Here is a 17,223-nt window from a genome sequence, read left to right on the forward strand (position 1 = left end):
CACCTTAAAGGATATTAAAACAAGATACCTAAGAAGATACCTATCCAAATTAACGAGGAGTCAAGCCCACGTTTACATGTCATTTCATTTGTCCTGATTATGTTTCAGTTTCTGTATACCGTCAGATACAATCATACCCTCAGGTTACGTGTGAAATACACTCGAAATACTCACGCATTAAAAGGCTGTTGTATTCATTTGGTAAATATAAAACAAGTATGAAACAATGTTTTCAAAGATCCGGTATCGAATCTGAATATAATGTACAAAAATATTTTGTGACAATATTGACATTTCACGTGCATTGTCTCTGATTGTAAGTGGCCTTGTCAGTTATAATTGCTTGCTTGTTTCATTGAGATAATAATACTACGTATGGAGGAGACACCACGAACAAAATCTGTGCGCCATATTTTTGCTCTAACAAAGTTTTAAAAATTGTTAGGTTAGGTACTAGTTAGGTACTTACCGATGAAAGTTATTCCTTTGCACTTTTCCGTATTATTTGTGCAATATCGTAACACACACGAAGGCTTATTTGATGCTTCACTTTAAAACAAATAAAAAATGAGCGTGCAGTTACGCCATATGGCGTATGTTGAGCGGAACATAAGTGATGTAGGCGGTGTCGTCTCCATATGATATCGATCTCAATGGCTTGTTTTCTTTTTTATTCCAAGTTTATTTAGAACTTACTAATAATAACTTACTAATTTACATTTTTTGAAACACTTGAATGATAGCTTGAGCTGGAATAGGTTTTAAGATTAAAAAAATATCATTCAAAGTGCTTACATAAACGACTTAAATTGAATATTATCCATATATAGAGGCATTTAAGCCAAAAGCTTATTTTATTTTATTTTTTTATTTTTTATTTATTTCTTTATTTCAGGCAACAAATGTAGTTACAGTTAAAGGTCTTAATATAACTTAAAAACTACGGCCCATATGAACTTAAAACTACTTAAATACTAAATTAATACACGCTATGCCTTCGGCGTGTGACGCGATTCCGGGGGGCCGGGTATCCGTCCGCGGAAGCGGCGAAACACAACTCCCTGCGGCCAAAACCCTTCGTCCATGTAGACGCTCAGCTTGGCGGTCGGTACTCTCACCACGAAGGAGTTGAAGCTCACTTTATGGCGAGACTCCAGCCGTTCCACTCGCAGACTCAAACCTGTCTTCGCATGCAAGTACTCGACAACATCTTCAGTCTTGGTACAGTAGTGCACACGAGACACGTAGAGCGGCGTCGTCGGCACCTCTGCGCGCATCCGCAGGTTTGGATCTTTCGTTGCGGTGCCGCACTTGTTCTGACGATTCAACTTCTTCTTCTTCTGGACTTTTGTGAAGCCATCCTCGTCAACGTCCTTCGTTTTTGAAGGTAAACTTTTCCGCACGGGTGCGTTTACTCCTTTTGATGATTTTGGGGTCGCAGTCATTTTTGAGGCTGCGGCGGCGTAGTCACATTGAGGAGCAGCTGGCAACGTGACATGCGATGTCTTCTCCGGGGGAGAGGTAACGGGAGTGGGGCGCGGGGCATCACTCGGGTCATCGGCGGTCGGCGACACATCAACATCAGCAGTTAAAATGCCGACGCATGCATTTTGATCTCCGCGACGTGCATTCACATATGACGGCACGGGTGACCTACATATTGCATGCGCATCGCGATATGACGCTAACTCGACTCGTAAATCGGAGATGGTCTTCTCTGAAGCCTCCAACTTGGTGTGTACCTCGGCCAGACTCGCCTTAAGGAATGTGATGTCCTTAAGGAGCCTCGTAACATCGACGTGGTCAAATCCCACCGGAGGAAGTTTATGCAACTCCTTTGCGACGAAATCGGGCACGTCATCGGGATCAGTCACCTTCAATAGGCTGATGATATCCTGTATGCATTTTTCACCCCCGTTCCTGCGGCGGGACGGCATCGTGGCAATCTTGTCCAGCGTTTGGTAGAGTAGCACCTTGCCACTGCTAATTTCCTCCTCCTTAAAGTTAGTTTTGCAGATTTGCATGATGCTAACCTCGTCCATTGTATCGATGGCATTGTGAATGAACGCCAACAGCTCATTTACAATGAGTGTTTTACAACTCATTATAAAAAGTTCATGCAGCGGCAAAGCCGCGCGTGACGCGAATTGTTATTCCTTACTGTGCTAGCACTAATCACGTCCGATTCCGAACGCGTCTAGCGCACCATTTATTATTCCATTTAGTATTTTTGCAAGCTGTAATATTAAGATGGTTTAACGATTAAAGTCTCCGGACTCCGAAGCTATTCTGAGGCTCCAATTGAAGAAAAATATCCCAATTAATCAATAACATGATGTTGTAATAAAAGTTTAGGTAACGATAAGGGAAGATTATGGTAGTTGAACAGGAGACTGAGTTAATGCCTCTAAATGAAACATATTTATAGATTCATTTCGAGTTTCTTCGATCAAGGCTAGATCGTAATTTTCAATAATGATACCCTAAGTAGTTAGGTTCATTATATTAGGTGAAAAAAAATTTCGAGTTTCATACATTCCTACATATCTGCACATTTCATATATTTTATGTACTACTAGCGGTCCGCCCCGGCTTCGCCCGTGGTACATATTAACGTTTTCTCTACATAAGAACCATCCTCGTACTTCAAGGAATATAATAAAAAAAGAATTATCGAAATCGGTTCAGCCGTTCTCGAGTTATGGAATTACAACGAAAAGTGGCATTGATTTTTATATATTAGATATACTAGAAATATCTATTACGTTTTACGTTGTTACATGTATATCGTACATTTTTCCTTCAAAGTACAAATTCTATACCTAGACTTTAAAAATACAACGTTCTTTTGATCTTACATTATATACACTGGGTATAATTAAATATACAGGCTGAATCCGAATTTTATTCCTGACTAGCTTACCGCCCGCGGCTTCGCCCGCTTCGTCTAAAACCTAATAAATTATATACTAAAAACCTTCCTCTTGAATCACTCTGTCTATTAAAAAAAACCGCATCAAAATCAGTTGCGTAGTTTTAAAGATTTAAGCATACAAAGGGACATAGGGACAGATAAAGCGACTTTGTTCTATACTATGTAGTGATAGTGAAGTAATAATTCAATAAAATTCTCTCCTGACGGTGAATTAAAATCTATTCGATACTAAGCAATCTATTACACGCAGCCTGGAGCAGAATGATATGACTCAGTCGATTGCCTTTGAAATATTGCTTCGATAATGTTTTTTATCGAGCATCATCTTGAACTTTTATTGGACAGATTAAGTGACTCTTGTTTGAAAGAGAATAAGAAACTTTATAGATAAGGTCTCTCTAAGATTGTAAACGTTCGAGTTCGGACGGCACATAAAAATTGATTTAAATGCAACATTTTAGTTCTTTATCTAAAGTGAAGTGTTTTTGTTGGAACGAGTCGCCTTCCCGTTTCGGGAAGACACGGTCTGAATATATTAAGGGATTCGTTTTGCTTGCAATTTAAATTTTTGTGAAGCATTGCGCTTTGTATAAAATATTATTATTACAGTATTGTTATGATAAATTATTTACGACATTTGACTTCCCCATTTTAAATACAAAATCAAACACAATCATGATTTTGTAAATCAGTAGCCCAGCAGTCCCAGATTATCAAAATGACATGTCACGTTACGTAAAATATTGCTGTATAATATTTTGTTAAAATAATTCATTTCGAGCATTTTTGGACGATGTTATCATAAATCATAATATATTTCGAGTACACGAACATGACTATAAGATAAGAATATTAAATTATTGTAATATCTGAACTACATGGCCTAAGCAACACAATGTCATGTTCACTATTTTCTTTTAAGATCTTGATATTATTATCATCTTATTGATATTCTAATGTTCGGAACATTCTAAATAAATGAAATTCTGAATCCTACACTCCTCTGCATGCTTTATCTATATCAGATCATTTATAATATAATACTTTTAACCAGCAATATTCTATTGTAACAGATATATTTTGATTTTAAATGTTGTTATGATTGAAATTTTACACAGGTTTTTAGATAGAGTTTATACCCTTACATATTCTCATACTTCTTTTATTATAAACTTTATTACTACGTTAATTTCACCTTAAATAAGATCATACTACACTATTTACGCTTTATTCTATAGCAATTTAGTTCCAATCTTGTTCCAATATTCACAAAAAAACTGTCAACAGTCATTAAGTCATTCGATATAAAGCGTGTAAGCTAAAAGGGTTCATCAGTCTTCGAACAAAGAGTTATCCACGCCTGGGGTCACTCGTAACTGAAGAGTAGCTTCTTTAGTCGGCGCATTACCATTGTCTCTTTTGTGATGAGGTAAGCGTTTTTATTTGATGGGCTAATAACGTTTTGAACCTTAATAATAGAGCAATAGAGTCGCTTGTGCTGGACAACTAACGGCTTAATGAGGGGTGTTTGGATACCCTCCGAGTAATTGCTAACCAATTTCTTTGTAAAATTGATTTTATGGCAATAATGTCATTGGACCGAATTTGATTTGTTGTTTTTTACACGTGGTAACTATACATAGAGTTGGTTAGGCGTCACGAGTGACTGAGTTGGTTAAGCATCCGCCCCGGAATGGCGCGAAAGGATGCGGGTTCGAGTCCCACCTCGTGATCAATTTTTTTCTATTCTTTATAAATTTATAACTATATATAGGTTAGATTTTGTGAAAATTACTATAATTAATATACTAAACTAGCTGTGCCCCGCGGTGTTACTCGCAGTGCTCCGCTCCTGTTGGTCTTAGCGTGATGATATATAGCCTATAGCCTTCCTCGATAAATGGGCTATCTTACGCTGAAATAATTTTTCAAATCGGACTAGTAGTTTCTGAAATTAGCGCCTTCAAACAAACTCTTCAGCTAATATTAAGTAAATGAACGTTATACAAAAACTCGATCTCAGTTATAAATGATTATCTATATAAAATAGATTTCTACCAGACTTAATTCCTCTTAAGCCCACGAGAGTAAATCATCTATCTAGATTCTAGATCAATTTATTAGAAAGGCAAACTTATACAAAATTACATTGAAACGTTTGAAGTTATTTTGGGAAACGAATAAAAACGTAATTTTGGAAGTCACGTTATTTTTATTTCATAGAAATTTTTATATCAATCTTTGACCAGTGAATATGTACTGGCTTATATTCGAAAAATACTACGAAATTTAATTCATTGTGGAATATTAAAATATCTTTATACTTTTACGTTATCCTTGCTAAGGATGTTATTTGCATCCTTTTTCATTATTAATTTACATTTATTATAAAATGAACTTAAGTAAATGAATTCCGGTAATGAAAAAAAAATACTAAGAACTATGACCTAGATTTCATCTTTCTCAATGATTTTCTAGTAAAATCCTCATTACACAAAACTTTAGCATTCAAAGAAGTTGGTACGCAATATTCTGTAATAAAAATATTTAAATTATAATTTTATTGAAGGGTTGGTTGTTTCTTTAGGAGCGTTGAGAATAAAATTTCAAGGTCGTGTCATTGCAATAACGTCACGTCGTAAAGGCGACGATTTTGGTATAAAATAAATAATATAAATAAAATAAAATAAAAAGTTTATTTATTTGCCTTCACAACTTAAACTATTACAATGGAACAAAATATGTAAACGTGTAGCATTTACGTTGTGAAGGACTAGTGTCTGAAATAGGTCTGTGAAAGACCTGTAGTACAGATCACTAGCCCCCCTCGCGGATAAAACTACTCAAATACATTTGTAACTTAACATAACAATAAACAAACGAATGGCAAGAAGAGAAAAAACAAAACAATAGACTAAACTTAATATCTACTTCTACTTAAAATAATATAGACCTATTAATACGTGACCAGTGTATGTGTAGTGTTTGTCTGCATGTATGTGTGGGTATCTTTGAATCTTACCAAAGAAGTTTCACTTCTGACAACTGTGCTTGGCACACACGCTCTTTTTTTATTCTTAATTTTGTACGGTTTTTAACATATACTTAGACGTTGTAAAATTAGCGAAAAAATAGCGGTAGCTATAGCACATCACTATATCCTACGTCACTAATAGGATTATACCCTCATAAAATATTTCATGCGGTTAATGACACGCCGGACTTATTCTTTCCTAAACGTTACATGTATTTCTTGTTATTTGTGCTTTCTTCCCTTCGAATTTGCTGTAAACGTTGAATTAAATATTTGTGGAATACATAATAAGGCTATGGGACAAATTGCAATTATTTTATCTCATACACAAAAAGAAAAATAATCACAATAAAGTCTGGAAGAAATCGCTATTTAGCGATAAGACCGCCGTTTGTTATAATGTATCCTAGGCTAAGTCTCATTTTGTAATTTATCTTGAGCAATAAAGCATAAATAAATAAATAAATTATCGTCACTATAAACGCTCATTTAAATTTTATTACAGTACAGAAATAGAATTTTTCTTAATATGTATATTATGATAGCTATCATTCATACCTATTGCATTGTTACTCTGACGTCGTTGGTTTGTATTGAACTACTTTAATCAAACCATTATTGTTATTTATACTAAATTAGAAAACTATAACCAATAATCCTTCATCACGACAAAAGACAAATAGTTATTGAATAACCATGCTCTACCTAATCACGTTACGTATCCATAAATAAGGTATAATTCGTTAAAATGAGCGAACCAAATGGATTCGTAATAAAAATTGTACGATATAATCCAATAAACAAATCGTGGCAAGCAATAAGTTCCGAGGTCTCCAAAGAGTTATGGCTCACGATTCATAGACGCAAGCTGGGAATTGCTTCGTGATGCATTGATGCTGCTTATAATCTGATGAGTGTACTGCATCGGAATTTTATAAGGAAGAGTTATTCTTCTGATATTTATAGTGTATTATAGGTTGTTATGATAATATGTGAGTGAGGAGTCTTTGAACTTTGAAGGATACGCTACGTTGTGATATGACACTGAAAATAGTTCTAAAATATGATACGTTACGTCGTGATGAAGCCTAATATTAATAGTATCTTATTTTATTTTATTTTTTGTTATGAGAAGGTGTCAACATGTACCATATAGATTGATAAATATTTCTATGTCTTGCTGGTTTTAGGGTTGCGAAAGCAAGCAGTTAGATAATAGCTTTTCTTTAATTCAGTTCTCTATTCGAAAATTGAATGAAAACTCAGTCCTTTTAAATAAAGTTTTATGTGCGTGCGTCAACCAACGTAGCGTGGAATTTATTTAATTGCCCACCGCTGTTAACGGTTGACATTTGACAGTTTTTATTACTCCCGCATAATCTCCTTGTACGTCAATCTAACCCGTGCCAATTGAAAAACGTCGCAGCGGTTAACGGGTCGATTTAATTAACTTTTCCGGGACATTATGACCGGCTTACATCCGATTTTATGTCCGGGTCGCATTGTGTAGACACAATATCGGGAGCTTTATTGTCGACGATGGATGGAATCGATTCTTTGTCGAATGTTCTGGGCTGGTTTAGTCGATCGGGTCTCTGTAATAACGTCATTATTTCGACTTGGTTAGTATAAGCGGGCTTTGTGAAGTGCGAGTTTATTTGGCCGTTAATGATAGTAGTTTCCTTGTGGGAACTTGGTATAGGTGTACTTGTAAGACTTGTTCTTATTTTGCTTGTTGTTGTTATTGAAGTCACTTGGTATCTAGATCTATATCTAATAATTGCATTACAGAACAATATAGTACATACAATTTGACTCTACATTAATATTCCTATTTCCTTCTTGGCGTTCCAGGTCACTCTTTCAGCTGTTTCTTTTGATAAATTATACAATCTCATTCAAATAAGCTTTCGGAGTGTTTAAGAAACTAATTTTTAATTGTTATATTGATAGGAATTTGATATTTAGTATTTTATGGCATTGAAATGCTTTATAAATATAAATTATTACGAAGAGAAGTACTCGCTATGATAAATATACGAGTAGTATTTTTATATGTCTACTGATACTATGATGAATTGTTTGCTTAGTTTATAATAAAATTGTGAAACATGTTAACTGTCATTAACTGTTAAGACGAATTGCATATCAACCATATACATGAATAGTTTTGTGGAATTAGCAATGAATATAACTACATACAGTCCTTCATTCACTAAAATAATTCATAAATAATTTGCCTCCTTTGTCATGCTCACAAATAACATAATATTTTATGCACCTTGTACTATTGTTGTAATAATAATGTATGTATGGGCGTAATAATAATAAGCAATTTATTCAATACTTAATGGGGATGAGAAATTCATAAGAACTATATTGCAGGGGTAAACAACCTATTTATATACTATGTGAAAATAACTGTAGTAGAGCTCTATGCTCTCATTAGTTATATATATATTTACTTTTGCAGCGCTTTAGATGCGATAACATATATTATGGTACTTACCTACAGTTATAACCCTTTATCATATTGTGATATGACTTTGTAATAAGTAAGTAGATACATTTTTTTAAAACAGTCTATTAACGATGAATCTGTTAAGGCAATGATGATAATAAAATATATAAGTCTCTTCGTGACGAATCTTGCTGTTAAGTTTTTGAAACATCGGGTAACATAAATTACACATAATAGTGGACAGTGTATGGTATTTCAATCGTCATAATCTTGACTTGATCTCGTGTAATGAGATACTTCTAAATATAATATAATAGGTAGTTTTTTTCTGGGTTGCGTGACGTAACTATTGAACCATGTCACAATGAATTATCAGCAGTCTACCAATGTAAGGTCACATGTCTCCTATGAGGTTTTTAGTTCATAACCATACTTCATTGGATATGTGCGTGTTTGTAAATGTCGATGACATGCGATCGCTACATGATTATAGCTACAAATATAAAGCCTTATTTGTATTAAAGAGCTACACAGATACTTTCTGAGGTTTTCTTTAATATTATAGTCTACAATTTACAAGTCTATCTTGATTTAATAAACAAATATCTTTTATATTATTACACAAATTCCTCGTACTTTTTTGACAATCCTGTGAAATAAAAAGATGTGTGGCACTCGGTGACTGCATGCCGCGGTAAAGCTATTGCATAGCATGCCTTCAAGCCACACCTCCGAGCCCGTCTGAGTGGGGAGCGTGAGGTTTTTTCGTCGGAATTTCTCGATTCCGTCTATATAGCTATGCAATAGCTTAAAAGTTTGGAGGTCCACATTGCGGATTCGTGTTTTTTACTGACATGATCATTTAAAAGGGATCTCGTATGTTATATAAACTCGTTTGTAATAGGCCTTTGGCTATAATGAAGTATAATCCGATAAAAGCATCAGGCTTGCGTGCGACGGTGTAACTATAGTAGGTATTGATGATAGGTTTACTTCGGATTCAGGTTGTTATAACGACATGCAAATGGTTACGCATTCGATTTCAGTGAGTATTTGAGTTTTAATTGGTAGAATCGTTGAGAATTAGTTACCCTTTTTAACGAAAATATGGTTGAGTTAGAATATATAAATATTTTACGACTACAAATGCATTCATTAAGTAGTTTTATCTTAAAAGATACCCTGTTTAATATAATACATAGATACAAATGCATATAAAATTTCGTAGAGTTGTTTCCCCTCGTATGTGTAATGACATTTTCCCGATTATCCCTATCTGTGTAACCGGGAGCCGGTTGGTCAACAGACAGCGAAATTTTGAGATAGACTTTTACTGTAACTCGATTTTCTCCGTATCTAGTACGAAATAAGTTAATTCAAGTTATAAATCTTATTGTAAATTGAATAATCTTTATTCACTTTCAACCATTTCTATATAAATACTCAATCAAAGCTAACATAGAACTTTCAACAGAGGGTAGTGTGATATTTAGATAAGTTTCGGTTATAATTTGAATTAAAACAACATTTGGAAGTAACTAAAACATTTTATCTACAACTTATCACATTAGGTTTAAAATACAATACAAAATTCAAGTGCCACCATACAAATTTTTTACACAACACACGATCTTAATATCGTCACAAAAAAACCGCCACTTAACGAGTCATCAAAAGTGGGTATCGTATTTCAACCTAATTTTAAATGACGCATGCCGATTTGGACACGATGTTTTGTTTATTAGAAACTTAAGCTTATAAACTATGTATTACGAAAGTATCGCAGCACTATATTATATATATCTTGAGTAGGAGTTAAACAAAAATGGGTCAAAAATTTGGGTCAAAAATTACGTACATTTAAAAACATAGTTTTTGGAAAAAATATTGCAACTAAGGGAACTTTTAGACATTTTCTAAGATTTAGATAGATTCCAGCATCAAAACAAATCAACAGAACAGTACAGTTCTAGGAAATATTTCAAGATATAAGTTGTTAAAAGTAGCAAAAAATTTTTCATTTTGGTACCTGGATGCTATAAAAAAATGGATACGGCTTTTCGTAAAACATAATATTTTCAAGGTATGGCTCTTATGAGATGTGTTTGTTTTTTACTATCGTACATTCAAAACATCTATTCTGGTCATATTTCGGTAATGTAGCAGTCAGCAATCAATTAAAATTTTAATGAATACAAAAATATTCCTGTGGCATATCCATTCTTATTCTTCATCCCAAAAATACGCAAGCTGTTGACTCACCGGCTCCCGGCGTGATACTACGTAGTATCGTATTTCACTACATATTTTCATGTTATTGAAACAAATATAATGCTATTCTATGAAATATACCAAAACTAAGTAGTTTTACGTTTTAGATCTAACATCAACTTGCCTTTTTATCCATTTCTGGCTGAAATATAACGACAATAAAATCGCCATCACGCGTTCGACCTTGCACATGCTGATAGTTACAGACCGATTTTTAGTGAAAATTAACAGAACTATTATATAATTAGTATTTATAATCAATATTTAATAACCCATCCATCGTTGCTTTTAATATTCAGCGAATCACTTTAAGATTAGAACAAGTTTTCACCAAAACAAAAATACGTAGTCACCACATGCGATGACGTAATTTTGAATGACGCGTGTTTAAATTTTGTTCTCTAGCGCTGCTCGTGTTTTGGCGTCACTAGCCGGCCTGTTTCTTCTTTAAGCATTTGTAATGTGTTAGAAAGGAAAGGTAGATATACAATGAGGTTGTTTATAGTAAAAACAAAACACTCGAACCCTCACCGGCTCCCGGTGTTTCAACGGACAGGGGTAAAAAGTGTTATGCCGGGAGCCGGTGGTTTCACAGACAAGGGGTATTCAAAATAGTCATTTTAAAAAATCACGGAAGATTGATTGAAAATTTAAAAAAAAGCTTGTAAGGATTTGATACGGAAATAATTGCTACTCAAATATAATTCGACTTCGTTAAACAAATCCCTTTGAGTTATGGCACAGAGTTGGTGCGTGGGTGAAAATTGATAATGCAGGAATTTAATAAATTGTAGCACGTCGCATCACTTCTATACCTATAATAAATACCAATACCTTTGTTATAGGAAAAAGATAATATTTTTAAGTCATTTTAATTAGGTTTGGATACTTTGTTTATATTATGTTGGGGACGGTACAATGTGGAACTTTGGTTCAGGAATGCGAACCCGCTTTGTCTAAAACCTAATAAATTATATACTAAAACCTTCCTCTTGAATCACTCTATCTATTAAAAAAACCGCATCAAAATCCGTTGCGTAGTTTTAAAGATTTAAGCATACAAGGGGACATAGGGACAGAGAAAGTGACTTTGTTACTATGTATTGATGAAATGTGTATTGATAACATACCTATTCTTAGATATCAAAACATATCTTCCCATTCCGATATAACCCCATTCATAACACCCTGATCGATCCACGAATAGATAAAAAACAACTAAATAATATAAGGCGAAAAATGTCACGCGATTTTTCATTCAGCTCGCAATTTCCTCATAATATCACTTGCTCACAATGTCTTCTATCTATCATTCACAGCGCAACGCGTCACCGCGCTGCGTGGCATCAATTATGTGGGGTGAACTTGGCTTGTGTTTACTTTAATAAGTATTCCGTTGGAAAGGGTGAAATGCAATGTTCTAATGATGACTATACTGTAGTAATAACGCTGTAAAGGCTGTTGAGATAGACGATACTTTGATCCTAGAAAAAGGCGATAGACTTGGAATGTGATTGTAGCTATATTTTTGTAAAATTCATGTCATGAGTACATCTTTTACAGAGCAAAGTTCATCAGTGCTATTAATGACAATATGTAATAGTGCTATAATAAAATCAGAGTTAGGTGAAAATAAATTAGGTGGTGAAATGACTGTCTGCTTTTCAGGCACCGATTGAGTCTAATCTAAAACTTGTTATTATTCTTAAAAGGAATGTCACCAGATAAAATAATGAATATTTCATACCTAGGTATATTGAAAATACATTATATATAAATTTACATTCACTAGATGTTTATTAAACTTTATTTTATAAGCTACTTCTCTCTGTGCATTATATTTTATGCTAGAAATAAGATATGTATTTCATATATCTTCTGAGTTTGTACATCTTTTCTCGACGAATGCAATATCATTTTCTAAGTAAATTTTATTATTTAAAACGAACGTATAAAATGTATATAGTACAAAACGTGTATATATTTTTTAAACATGAAAAGATGTTAATTAAACATAAAACATTGAAGATTATCGGATGACATACAGTATTTTATTAATATATTTTGTTACAATATAAATTTAGTTTTATAGAATTTAAATCATTTTTATGAATTTAAAAATATTTGCATACATTTTTAATGTAACTGTTTTAACATAATAATTTATAGTTCCCGTCAAATCTCTAAACACAGTTTTTCTTGTTACAGGTGTTCACCAAAACAAAATGTCGTGTCGGGCGTTGTAATGGAAACGGATTGTGACTTCAGTTTAGTGTAAGAGTGATTAGTGAACATGGGCACGCTGGGCTTCCTTCTCATACTGAGCGGCTCTTTGCTCGTTGGATGGATTGACGGTGAGCTTCTTTGTAGTTTCCTTGGAAATTCACTGAAAGTGGTATAATATTATATCAGAGTCATTCTGTTGAAAGTAGTAGCTATATAATTCTTTATTATACCCAGTTATTCGGCCAAAGAGTAGAGATGATTTATTGATGTGTATGATAATGATAATAATTGAATAAAATAAGAAAACACTTAGCACACACTTCTGTAGCGAGTGGTCACCAGTGGTCTGTTTGTGCCAACCCTTAATTATAGAGTCGTAAATATTATTTTACGAGTTTACTTTCAAATTAATACATTTTTATTTGTTTTGCAGAAGGATATTACAAATAACATTGGCAGTGAATAAATATGTAATAGATAAACAATGGTATTCGAAAATAAGTATATCTATCTCATAAAATGTGAGATGATAATGTAAAAATAGTTGTAAAATAAACACAAAAAAGTTCAGAAACTTGAATTTAGCTTAAATTTTATATAGGTACCATATAAGTACCGTTTCATAACGGGTATTGATGCGTTTTGTTTATGGAGCATATTATTATTCATCGATGAAGGTATATCATTGGAACATTACTTTCTTGCAATAAGCACTAATCAAAATGATAATAATGTTTTATTAGCTTTATTGGAATTCAAATACTTTGAAAAATAATATCGTAGAGTAATATGGTAGAGTTGATTGCTTATTTTGAGTCTTTTCTTAAATACTAAATTTATTTTAAAATAAGTAAACAGGTTTTGCGAAATTTGATGCGATAATATTGCAAATTTAGTAGACTTACTTACTTACTAGAGTGGCGCAGGGACTCGAAGTGAGTCTTGGCCTCCGACAATAAGAGCCTCCATTTGACTATATCACTCTAGCAAATTTAGTAGACACTGCTATATTACCATTTTCTTCAGAGTAACTAAAAACTTCCAATTTATTATTTTCTTTAATCCGATAAATACTGAGAGACTGCGTTTGTTATAGTATATTTTTCGATGAACCTATAAACACGTAAATATTTCTGGATGTAAATATAATACGTATATACATATTATTGCAAAATGACTGTGAAGCATGTACCATAAAATGTACACCTTACCTTTAGGTATTTATACCAAGTTATTTCATATAATAAGATCAAGCACATCTTGAGACACTTAATTTTGGATTTTTCCTAATTACTGTTCTTATTTAGGAGTTGGGTAAAAGCAATATTACAACCTCGTTACAGATAATAAATCATTTTCCTCAATAAAGTAGGCGTTTTGAGATAAATTGCTTTTTATTTAATTGTTTCACTCAGCCGCTTTTATAGAATATACATTTCGGTAAAGATTAATTTTTTTATTAAACATATACCGTACATTTGATTTTTATTAAATCATTCAACTGATGGCTTTATGATATTGGGTAGATATTTGTTTGTCTGTTTTGTTATAATGTTATAAATTGGTGTGTTAAATTATGGTAAAATAAATCTATACTAATACATATTATAAAGCTGAAGAGTTTGTTTGAACGCGCTAATCTCGGGAACTACTGGTCTGATTTGAAAAATTCTTTCGGTGTTAGATAGCCCATTTATCGAGGAAGGTTATAAGTTATATATCATCACGCTACAATCAACAGGAGTGGAGCCACGGGGGTAAAACCGCGCGGAGCAGCTAGTAACTAATATCAATCAATACAAAACTACGCATGCAATTTTTTTTAATTGTTATTTATATCTCGATATTAAATTTTTTAACATATAGATAAACGTGTTATCACAGAATTATTTCACTTATATACATACTCTAAATTACATTATTGTCATTAATTTATATAATAAAACTGAATCTCGAAATCTCAAGAAAAGCTGAACCGATTTCGTTAATTAATAAACCTTTTTAAACAGACCATGAACGATTTATTTGCACATGTTTTTCACACTCGCTCGTGTGCTTTGATACTTAAATAACTACCACATAGAGATGTTATGTGATAGTTTAAATACGGCTTTGACTTGTCTTAACGACTACCTTAATGAGCGGGATGACCTTTTTTGCCCTTCGAAGCGCGGAGGTGCTCACGGGAAATAGCTGTTGACGAAACTACACTCATTTGACGAAAATATTTACTTATAGGTTTGCTTTAAAAAAGTAGTTTTTATTATATATATGTGACTTTTGTAGAGGTCGGGGTTATTCATTAAGTAAACTGTAATATTTAGGGTTATAAATAAGCTATTTTCATTGTAGCAGATCTTCTATATTTGGGATTGCAGGCCCAATTTTATAAGCACTATTCCCTATCTTACTATTAGAGGTCTACTTTATTAGTGATAAAAATATCCTATTTGCAGGTGTCAAATTGCGGAAATTAGCTTTCGTTTTTATTCAACAGTCTTTTAAATTATAATTAGATTATTACGTGTTATTACAAATGTACCCGAATTTTGATATATTTTCGCTTACAAGAACGGTATAAATGTTAACAAGAATATTGGTATTTTCCCAAATTTATTCTTCTCTTATCACGATGGATTTACCATAGTAATCCCACTTGATAGAAATATCGGTTCGATACAAATATAAAAATGCGTACCGAAGGAAAGCTTATTTACCTTGCCCTAAGCGTACTTATGGATGGTATAAAAACATAGATTTACATATAATATCTTTTCGTGCTAACATAATATTTTATGGGGTCGTATTTATAGGATTTATTTATTATTTATTAGGATTTTCTATATATTGCCAGCAAACTTTACAAAAATAACTTCTTAATCGCCATATCAAAGATTACGGAAAATCTTCCTTCCACTATGAAAACAAATACATCCATACTTATAATATTATAAATGCGAAAGTAACTCTGTCTGTCTGTTACCTATACTCAATCATGCCTAAACTACTGAACCAATTTGCATGAAATTTGGTATGGAGATATTTTGATACCCGAGAAAGGACATAGGCTACCTCTTAATGCGAAATATGTACCACGGGCGAAGCCGGGGACCACTAGTTTACTATAATTGGCATTATTTGGCAGAAACACGAAATGAACAAATCTTTTCATAATGTACATTATATAACCAAATAATTGCACTTTTCATTTCTTTCAACACTTCAACCGTGCTTTTATATTTTTCCGAAGATAACTTTACTAATTAGTAAACAAAAAAATATCCGTTGCTCTCTTTTAAATTAGCTTGTTTCTTAAGGAAAAACGCTCTTAGCGGATTAATTTCTCAATATTAACTGGAGCAACTCCAAAGTATAAATCAAAACGAGGAAAGATGTTGTAATTGTGCCTTTTAATGCGGCATCATGTCAAGGTTATATTTATAGCTGTATTGCAAGTAGACCGTATTCTCTGTGGAGGTAAACCGTATCCATGACCGTGTATTTACCTACCATAATATTATACTCAACTCAAACTCAAACATTTAAATATATTCAATTAGACTTCTTTTGAAGCACTTTCGAGTCGTCATTACATATTTTTAACAATTACCACCGATTCGGAAAGCAGTATCTATGGATAAGAACCGGCAAGAAACTCCATAGTTGCTGTTTTTAACTTAAGAAGTTACAAAAATTTAAGAAATGTAGATTGTAGTTATGGTAATAATAATCTTGGCTATTTACGTAGATAATTTTAAAACAAGAGATATTCATAGCCTTAATTTTCATAAATAAAAATCGACCGAACGAAGTCCTCCATTATAACTGAACGCGCATGATACAAACCGCGGAATTGCATAGAAATCTTATAACGTATTCAAATCAACAGCAGGCAAACACGAAGTGCACATGCAATAAATAAATCGACTCAGCTCCGGTATAAACCAGTTTGCGCCGGTTGAGACCGGCTCTATCCGGTTTCGAATATCTACTTCCTACAGGTGCAATATCTCAATATGTCCCCTCAGATACATCTTTATTCCGCACTAGATCGTGTTAGAACAAGCTATGTACTATTTGAGGTACATATTCAAAAATTCACATACTTCGTTTGTATGTAAATTTCGCACATCTTGCAATCCCGTTGGAACGAATATGAATGTCTATTGTCAGGATATTTGTTATTGAATACAGTTGGTAAGTTGAAGTTTTATTTACAGTCTTGTTACTTATCGGTTAAAAGATGAATGGGACGAAGTATTAAAACATTTTTGTCTTATTCCAATTTCCAACTAA

General features: G+C 33.2%; 3 protein-coding genes across 3 annotated transcripts in view; 1 reads left to right on the top strand and 2 right to left on the bottom strand.

Moving 5' to 3' along the window:
* The window catches only part of LOC123692240 (NAD(P)H-hydrate epimerase), a 494,715-nt gene that overhangs the window by 70,541 nt on the left and 406,951 nt on the right, over positions 1-17,223 (bottom strand). The window lies entirely within an intron of this gene.
* The window catches only part of LOC123692236, a 218,378-nt gene that overhangs the window by 28,434 nt on the left and 172,721 nt on the right, over positions 1-17,223 (top strand). Inside the window, exon 2 of the mRNA XM_045636958.1 lies at positions 12,910-13,055. Coding sequence (XP_045492914.1) covers positions 12,995-13,055 — 61 coding nt within the window. The 5' untranslated portion in view covers positions 12,910-12,994. The remainder of the gene's footprint in view (positions 1-12,909; positions 13,056-17,223) is intronic.
* On the bottom strand, positions 990-2,105 carry LOC123692696. Its single transcript, XM_045637469.1, has one exon. It carries the CDS (start codon positions 2,103-2,105, stop codon positions 990-992), a length of 1,116 nt encoding a protein of 371 aa, XP_045493425.1.

The sequence above is a fragment of the Colias croceus genome, chromosome 6 (assembly GCF_905220415.1).
Source record: "Colias croceus chromosome 6, ilColCroc2.1".
Taxonomy (NCBI): domain Eukaryota; kingdom Metazoa; phylum Arthropoda; class Insecta; order Lepidoptera; family Pieridae; genus Colias; species Colias croceus.

What these genes read in the sequence shown, in the direction of transcription:
- LOC123692696 (XM_045637469.1), bottom strand. Translation starts at nt 2,105, where the DNA reads ATGAGTTGTAAAACACTCATTGTAAATGAGCTGTTGGCGTTCATTCAC.